Source organism: Myotis brandtii, unplaced genomic scaffold (assembly GCF_000412655.1).
Source record: "Myotis brandtii unplaced genomic scaffold, ASM41265v1 scaffold378, whole genome shotgun sequence".
NCBI classification, from domain to species: domain Eukaryota; kingdom Metazoa; phylum Chordata; class Mammalia; order Chiroptera; family Vespertilionidae; genus Myotis; species Myotis brandtii.
Window position 1 is genome coordinate 1,029,267 of NW_005364521.1, and position 8,812 is coordinate 1,038,078.

The window sequence follows — 8,812 nt, forward strand, 5'->3', positions numbered from 1 at the left end:
TCTCCCCTTTCCTGGTAGCCTTATGCCCTTCCCCCCCCTCATGCCCCCCACCCCCCACGGGTCCCTGTACTGTGTACAAAAGCCCCAACCACGTGGTTTCTCTGCAGAAACCAGTCCAGGCCACGTGCCCCAGCTACCGCCACAGGGCCACGCACGGAGACACCGCCACGTACCACACGATGACCAGCTGGACAAAGTGCAGCAGCTTCTTTTCCCCCTTGCAGGTGGCACAGGTCTTGTTCCCCCTCCCCGAGCACGTGCTGCACCTGAGAGGGACACAGCGTCAGTACCACTCAGACACTCCTAGGCCCTGGTGGCTGCTGGGGCCCCACCCCAAATCCTTGCTCATGGAGGGGGACTGTTTCTACCTTCCCACCATTCAGACCTCTTTCTTCCAGTGGCAGTGCCCCAATTCCCTGTGGAGACCACCCTTCTCCCACCCCGTCTCTAGGGTTCTTGGGCTCGCCCACCCTTCTATGACCAGCTTTGTCCATCTCCCTGGCCACAGTGGCTGATACAAAGATGGGCACATGATCCAGGGAAATGCCATGAGAGCCACCCTAGAACTTTTGTGGGGACTTTCAGAAAAGGGACATCCTTTCCTAACGCGGTTACTAAGCGTGGAGCTGCTGATGGTCCCCTCTGCCACAAGAGACAGCGTGCCTGAGACTAAAGCCATCACAAAGGAAAGCATAGTGCGGAGTAGAGACAGATTCCCGATGAGACTGTTTAAGCACCTGGATCCAGCTGTACCTGAAGCCTTCCCAGAAATCTATTCCTGGACATTTCTGTTCGGTAGGACTATACATTTACGTTTTTGCTGAAGCCAGTTTGAACTGGATTTCTTTCACTTGTAAATGAAAGAAACCTGAGTTTCTTTCCCCATCAAAAACCTTCTATACTAGTCACAGGGGGCAGGTCAACTAAAGCTTCACCATCTGGCTTGTTAGAAGGATGGCCAGGGCCTTAATGAGCTAAAAGTATCTCCAACCAACACAAGTTTGAATAATTTCACTCCTCATGGTTTTCTGTTTCCCTTTAAAGATTTATAAATACATTAAAGGCCCCGATTTACAAAATGCAATGCCCCGCTATCTGCAAAGCCCTGTCAGCAGAGATGCAACTTTGCTGGTTGTTTAGTCAATCAACCAACCTTCCTGGACTCCTCCATTCACAGGCCCTCAGAGAGTTAAGAATCTCAGCTTTGGCTGCTTCTCTGTGTCCACTCCCGCCACCTCCGACCTGAGCAGGAACAGGTCTCCTTCCTTCCTTTCCCCCTCCTTCCCTGACCCATTGCTTGATGAGTTCCAGTCTTGTCCAGAAATATCAGGCCTCCCTCAAGAAAAGCCCACCACGCCCTGGCCGGTTTGGCTCACTAGATAGAGCGTCGGCCTGCGGACTGAAAGGTCCCAGGTTTGATTCCAGTCAAGGGCATGTACCTTGGTTGCAGGCTCATCCCCAGTTGGGGGTATGCAGGAGGCAGCTGATCGATGCTTCTCTCTCATCGATGTTTCTGATTCTCTATCCCTCTCCCTTCCTCTCTGTAAAAAATCAATAAAATATTTAAAAAAAAAGAAAACCCCACCGCTCCACAGATATGTATCAGCACCTACTATTCACAGAGCCTTGGGACACAGGATGACAAGGTGGACAGGGTGCCTGGTCGCCTTCCAAAAGGGCAGACAGTGAAAAGCCAGGGAGACCTGCTCCTACCTGTGCCTGCCCGACCCCGAGCACAGCTGGCACCTCCCAGGCTGCTTGGCTCTGCGCTTGGCTCCGCTGCAGGAGGGGCACCTCACCTGCAGACACACAGGCCTTAGTACCCCTGGCTGCGCAGGGAAGTGGGGCAGAGAGCATCCCAGACATGGTCAAATCCCAGTCTGGTGACTCTGAGCAGCCCCTTCCTCTCCCTGGGCCTCCACCCCTCCCCCTGGAAAATGGGAGGGTGGGACGGAGTGTATCTTAGGACCCCTCCAGAGGCTTTCAGGGGCTCTCCATCCCTGAGGCAGCAGCCTCTCCTGCTCCTGGGGCAGCAGCCTCTCCTGCTCCTCACTAATCCCCGTGATCCCAGGGACTGTCCCCTAACCAAGCAGCTATGGCCAGAGGGAGCAGGGAGAGGGCAGGCTGGCCGAGGGACCTGGTGTTGGACACGGGGTCTCATCTTGGAGAGGCCCCCAGAGGTGACTCAGGCAACGCTCCCAAGGTGGCTCAGAGTGGGCGCCAGGGACACTCCCGGGGGAGCCTGAGAGAGGAGGGGGAGGAGGAGGAGGAGCAGAGGAGCAAGGGTGGAGAAAGGCACAGAAATGACCTCAGGGAGGAGGTGAACAGCAGGAGTGAAGGCACAGAATAGACTGGGCAGGCGTGGCCACAGCTGGCCCCACATGGTGCTCAGGCGGGCAGAGGAGTAAGCACACAGCAGGTGGAAGGAGGGCAGCAACGGGGTGGAGTGGCAGGCGGGCAGAGGGAGGATGGAGGGAGACACAGCTCAGAGTGACAGTGGTCAGCATGTACCCAGAGGATTAGGTGTAAATGGGAGAGCTGAGAACACGTGAGGAGCTTGGTCCGACTCCTGGGACCATTAGTAGCCCTGGAAGTGTATGCAAAGAAGGCTGATGCCACCAGAGCCTGGCTGTGTGCTTAGGGGCCTGTCCGGGGTAGAATCGTGTCCCACCTCACCCCACCAAAATGTACACCCAACAAAGCCTCAGAATGTGACCTCATTCGGAACTAGTCTTTGCAGACTAATTAGTTAAGAGAGGTCATCCTGGACTAGGTGGGCCCTAATCCAATACCAGTGTCTTTATTAGGAGGCCAGGAGGACAGAGAGACACACAGGGCGATGGCCATGGAGGACAGAGGCAGAGATTGGAGGGATGGGGCCACAAGCCAAGGACGCCCAGGAGTGCCAGCAGCTGCCCAGAGCTCAGAGCCTCCAGAAGGGACCGCCCTGCTGACACCCTGATGCTGGGCTTCCAGCCCCCAGGACTGTGAGAGAATAAATGCCTGAGGCACCCAGTTGGTGGTTATCTATTACAGTCGCCCTCGGAAACTGGAAGCCCTATGAACGTGACCTTCTCGGCTCCCACCACTCTGTACTGCGAGTGCCAGTCACTGTGCCTCCTCCACAGCAGGAGGGCCTGGTGGGCAGGACCCAGGCCTTAGTCCTCTTGTTGGGCCTAGTGCCAAGCAGGTACTCAATGAATGCTCATAGATGGATGAGAAAAAAAGAGCGAAATTAAAATCATAAACCACCAAAGTGAAAAAGGCCAATAGAGACCAGCCAATCCAACCTTCCCATTGTACAGGTGGGAAAACGCAGGTCCATCCAGGGGGAATGACTTGCCTGGGGGGGCCACTGTTAGGCCCCCAGCCCAGCCCTCTGCCCCTGGAGAGCTCCTCCGCCCACACGACACTTACCATCAGCCACACAAGACTCACCATGCAGGCCCCGTGGCAGCCGCTGCACTTGTAGCGTCCCCGCCCGTGGCACTTGTGGCATTCCTGAGGGAGAAACACTTTCCTTGGATCCAGTTTCTCAGTCACCTGCCCTTTCACCACCTCCCCCCCCACCCCCGCCCCCATGTCACCATCCCAAACAGAGGTGCCGCCATTCAGAGGCAGAGGGGGAAGATGGCCTTTCCCACTGACCAGGATTCCCAAGGGCCTTGAATGCCAAGCCCAGGAGATCCTCAGAGCCCAGCCGGGTCTGTCCTGGGTGCTGTGAAGGGGACTTGCTCTCCCAGTCCCATGTCCTAACTCACGCCCAGGCTGAGCCACAAAGGCCGGGGTCCTTCGCCCACTGAGTGGCGAAGGGGGCTCTGGGAACAGGAGCCGTAAAAATGGACAGCATTTTTGTGAACGGCACCGAGCTAGCTACTGGAATTTAATCACTGGTGAAAAGAACGGAGCACTCCATTGAGCTAGCTCTCGGCGTCCTCCACCTCACAGCGCTAGGAAAACACACGGGGCAAACCACAGGCTCGACTCCAGGTCGGCAGCGGAGACAAGATAGGTAATCAGCTGAGACACCACAGGAAGGGTCTCAGCCGTGCTCCTGTCGTGTGTTAGGTTACCCTTGCTTCGTGGCATGATTAAGTGCCTGTGAAACAGGAGAGAAGTTAAATCCTGTTCCCCTTCTAACTTCCAGACGTTTTCACTTCATCCGTTTACTGTCAGGCCAAAGGGGGTGGGGCGGGGGGCAGACAAACACTCAGAGGGTTTAGGAATGTGAATGCTCACTATTTAAAGCTGGAGACAATTTCTGTCAATGGGACCGTTCTTTTGCTGTGTGAACAGACAGCCAAGAAATAAACCAGCAGCCCGGGTTGGGGGTTTCCTTTCTAGAAGGCTCATGTTTCAGGAAACCCCCAGTCTCTGGGAAACCAGCTCGGGAGAAGCGGGTGTGACGATAATCGTGTTACCTTGACCAGTGACGAGTGAGGGACCTGGAACTTCCTGGTTTCCTCCTGGAACATCGGGGGAACCTGGACCTTGATGTCCCAGAGCTGGGGGGAGGTCCCTCTTCTCGGCCCATCGACTACGTGGTCTGACACAGAAGCGAGCGTTGTGAGACAGCAGACAGCGGCCAGGACAAGCTTTCATTTAGTCACCGAATAGCACGAGCCTTCCCTTGGTGCCAGGCATAGGCCAGGCCCCGGCACTACCAGGAGGGGTAGATACGGGCCCCCCTGGGGTTCGTAGTGAAGCACCCAAGCTTTGGGGTTGAAGGGTCTTGGGTTTGACTCCTGGTTCTTCTACTTCCAAGCTGGGTAACACTAGACACGTTACCTAACCTCTCTGACCTTCGACGGTCTCATCTCTAAAATGGGGATAATTTTTCACTTACCACAGAGGATGGCAGTGACCATTACACAGACGGCATCTACATGCTAACACAAGGCCAGCACATGCTGGGGCGCAATACACAAGAGCTATCACCACTATCGTCTCCTCCCCACCGGCTTCTTCCTCTTCTGTTCAAGGGAACAGATACAGCTAAACCCAAGGGTGAGCACTTTGGCCAAGAATCGCATAAAGGGCTCCGAAATCCCAGACGACTGACTCATTCTGCTGGGGACCAAAGTGGTGGGAGAAGAAATGCTGAAAGGCTTCATAAAAGAGGCAACTTGTGAGCTGAGTCTCGAGGGATGAAACAAAGGGGTCAGCAGAGGAAACAGGTAGGGTGTGGGCTTCCCAGACAGAGCCCAGAGCCTTAGCGGGGTCGGCAGGAGGCGGGCTGGCTCAGTGAACGGGGACCTGGGGCAGCCTGGGGGGCAGCAGACGCCCGAGCACACACACTGCCCGTGCCATCTCCCCCGTGGCAGCACCAGCCTGTGGCCAAAGGCAAATGCAAGGCTTCCTCAGGACCTTCTGCTAACCGCTTTCTGCACAGCAAGCAGTGCTAAGACCAGCACGGGGAAGTAAGTCTCTGCCATGAAAGCCCTCCCTCTCATTTTACAGGGGACGGGGAAACCGAGGCTCGAGCAGAAGAGCATCTCCTTCCAGGTTAGTGCTCAGACTAGCTCCTGCCAGACTTGCTCCCAGTGATACTCGTTTCAGACAACTCACTAGTAAAGGGCTGAAACGTCCATTCGCTTATCCTGGACTCGCTGAAAGTCTCCAGTCGATACTGTAGAGAAAAAGACATCATGTCCACCCACACACTCCTGGCCGTAGTAATACGGCGCATTGTGCAAAAAGTGGGGAAACCAGGGGTCCCACACACCGCACAGGGGCTGCTCAGAGCAGGCTGCCACCAGCGACTTCTGTCCCAGCTGCCCCGGCACGTCTGCAGGGAGGTCAGTGGGCCCAGGGAATCTCCCTGACAGGCTCACAACGGGGTGATTTCTGATCCCCATTTCTTTATACGAGGAATGTTCTAAGAGGCAAGTTTTGGAGCAGCAATTGCCTTCTGACAGATGGAGGCCTCTGGAATCCACTGCCCTGAGGGTCCCCCCTGGAGGAACTGATCTGCCTGAACCCATGATCCTCCTTGATCCTCGTCCACAGAATCACACACCGGAAAGGTATCGTGGACATCACCTGGCTCCTCCTTTCTCATGTGAGGAAACGGAGACCCAGGGAAGTCAGTGGACTTGCCCAAGGCCACACAGCTACGCAGAGGCCTCTTTCCCCAAATCCCTGCTCTAACCAGTCCCTGCCAGGCCGGCCCCTTACCCTGCACACGGCCCCCCAGACTGGCCCCTTACCTGCACATGGCCCCCCAGGCTGGCCCCTTACCTTGCACACGGCCCCCCAGACAGGCCCCTTACCTTGCACACGGCTCCCAGGCCGGCCCCTTACCCTGCACATGGCCCCCCAGGCCGACCCCTTACCCTGCACACGGCCCCCAGGCCAGCCCCTTACCTTGCACATGGCCCCCCAGACCGACCCCTTACCCTGCACACGGCCCCCAGGCTGGCCCCTTACCCTGCACACGACCCCCCAGACTGTCTCCTTTCCCTGCACACGGCCTCCCAGGCCAGCTCCTAACCCCTTACCCTGCACACGGCCCCCAGGCCGGCCCCTTACCCTGCACACGACCCCCGAGACTGGCTCCTTTCCCTGCACACGGCCTCCCAGGCCAGCTCCTAACCCTGCACACGGCCCCCCAGGCCAGCTCCTTACCCGGCACAGCATCTGTTGCTTCATCTGCTGGATGACCAGGTCGCTGGCGGCTGAGCGGCCATAGCAGCATTTGGAGCTCACAAAGCTGAGGAGGGCTTCACGCGCCACCTCCTCTGTCACCACAGGGACTCTGCTGGGGATGGAGCAGAGAGGCAGTGGTCTGGGGAGGCCCTCACTACCCCCAGGGCGGGAAAGCACTCAGGAGTCCCACGATGGAGGGTGTGTCAGCAAAGAGGTCCGTGGGAACCGATGTGGGGAGGTGGGGAAGGACAGTAACACTGTGTTAGCTCAAGTGTGAGCTCAGGAGTCGGTTGATAGAATCTCAGAAATAAAAATAAAAAAATACTTAAAGATGAATCATGCCATTTTGAGATGAGGACATAGACAGCCATGGAAGGCATCACAGCTAAGGAGGTGGGGCTAGTGAGGTCCCTGCCCTCGGGAGCTTGACCTCAACCAGAGGAGCCGTGAGCCCCTTCACGGGAGGACCGCAGCCAGGAACCAGCCAGGAACCAGTGACGGCCCGACCACAGCTCGTGACTCACCGTGAGCTGGACCAGAGCGTGGCCAGGGGAAGGCAGACCCTCCTCGGCCTGCTCTCTGGACACCTCCCCCTCCTGCTACAAAACTCTCCTGAGGCCCAGCTGTCAGGTCCCCTCCTCCAGGAAGCCCTCCGGCCCCAACCCCTCCAATGAGCAGGAGCCCTCTCCTCCTTCCTCCCGCTCACATCTTCATGCGTTTCTCCACAGCAGCCCAGCTCCCGTGGTCAGCCCCTCTCATGTGCATTGTGTCTCCAGCCCCAGGACCTGGCTGCCTGTGGGAGGCTGCAGGCTGCAAGGCTTGTGCCCCATGCCCTCCTTTTCCCTCCCAACAGGGAGGAGAGGTGAGAGGTGGGAGGCGCTCCAGGCTCCCCCCTCTCTGGGCACAAAGCTGGCCATAACCTTGGAACTCTGCCCCAGTCCTCGCAAAACAAGGAGGGCGTGGGCCTCTCCAGGGAGTGAGCTGGACCAGAGCGTGGCCAGGGGAAGGCAGACCCTCCTCGGCCTGCTCTCTGGACACCTCCCCCTCCTGCTACAAAACTCTCCTGAGGCCCAGCTGTCAGGTCCCCTCCTCCAGGAAGCCCGCCAGCCCCAACCTCTCCAGTGAGCAGAAGCCCTCTCCTCCTTCCTCCCGCTCACATCTTCATGCATTTCTCCACAGCAGCCCAGCTCCAGAGGTCAGCCCCTCTCCTGTGCATTGTGTCTCCAGCCCCAGGACCTGGCTGCCTGTGGGAGGCTGCAGGCTACAAGGCTTGTGCCCCATGCCCTCCCTTTCCCTCCCAACAGGGAGGAGAGGTGGCCGAGGGGAGGCGCTCCAGGCTCCCCCCTCTCTGGGCACAAAGCTGGCCATAACCTTGGAACTCTGCCCCAGTCCTCGCAAAACAAGGAGGGCGTGGGCCTCTCCCAGGGAGCACCGGCTTTTTCTGGAAAGAGCCAGAGAGTAAATATTTCAGGCTTTGCGGGCCATCTAGTCTGTGTCTCAACCACTTACCTCTGCTGTTGCAGAGGGAACGCAGCAAGTAAAACAGAGGAGAGGGCTGTGTTCCATAAAACTCGATTCACAAAATCAGGCAGTGGGCTGGGTTTGGCCCCAGGGCCATAGTTTGCAACTATGGTTTTCAACTCTGGCTTGGTAGCCAAGCAGCCTGCAGAGCATGGTAAATACAGATTCTCAGGCCCCGTCCCTGGAGAATCTGATCCAGGTCTGGATCCTGATGGGCTGTTGGGGTTGAGATCTGTGGCCCCTGAGACCCTCCAAGGGGGGCCCTCGGGGGACAAGGGTGATGGAGCAGTTCACCCCCCGTGATCCTGTGTGATGGCTCCGGGAGGGTCACCAGGTCACACCTGCAGCTCACCTGTGTTCCAGGAACGAGGACCAGCATGTTTGTTCCCGGGGTCTCCGTGGGGCCTCCAAAGGCGGGAAGAAGACCTGCTGTCCTGGAAGAGAGGGAGGAGTCAGGGCTCGCTCAAAGGAACGGACACCTGTGGTGGAAGCAGGAAAGAGGGGCCGAGTGTGAGGGGGAGCAGACGAAGAAAAGAATGACGGTTCCCAGATCAGCATCATTCTGTCTTAAAGGGTCATGGTCACGGGATGCTCGCGGACACAGGGCTTGTGCCCATGTCCTCCCATCCCCTCCCAACAGTGA

General features: G+C 57.5%; 1 protein-coding gene across 1 annotated transcript in view; it reads right to left on the minus strand.

Moving 5' to 3' along the window:
* The window catches only part of SSUH2 (ssu-2 homolog (C. elegans)), a 33,441-nt gene that overhangs the window by 6,618 nt on the left and 18,011 nt on the right, over positions 1-8,812 (minus strand). Inside the window, exons 3-9 of the mRNA XM_005872364.2 lie at positions 8,522-8,603; positions 6,628-6,757; positions 5,569-5,629; positions 4,422-4,546; positions 3,439-3,501; positions 1,714-1,799; positions 174-266 (exon numbers count right to left, since the gene is read on the minus strand). Coding sequence (XP_005872426.1) covers positions 174-266; positions 1,714-1,799; positions 3,439-3,501; positions 4,422-4,546; positions 5,569-5,629; positions 6,628-6,757; positions 8,522-8,603 — 640 coding nt within the window. The remainder of the gene's footprint in view (positions 1-173; positions 267-1,713; positions 1,800-3,438; positions 3,502-4,421; positions 4,547-5,568; positions 5,630-6,627; positions 6,758-8,521; positions 8,604-8,812) is intronic.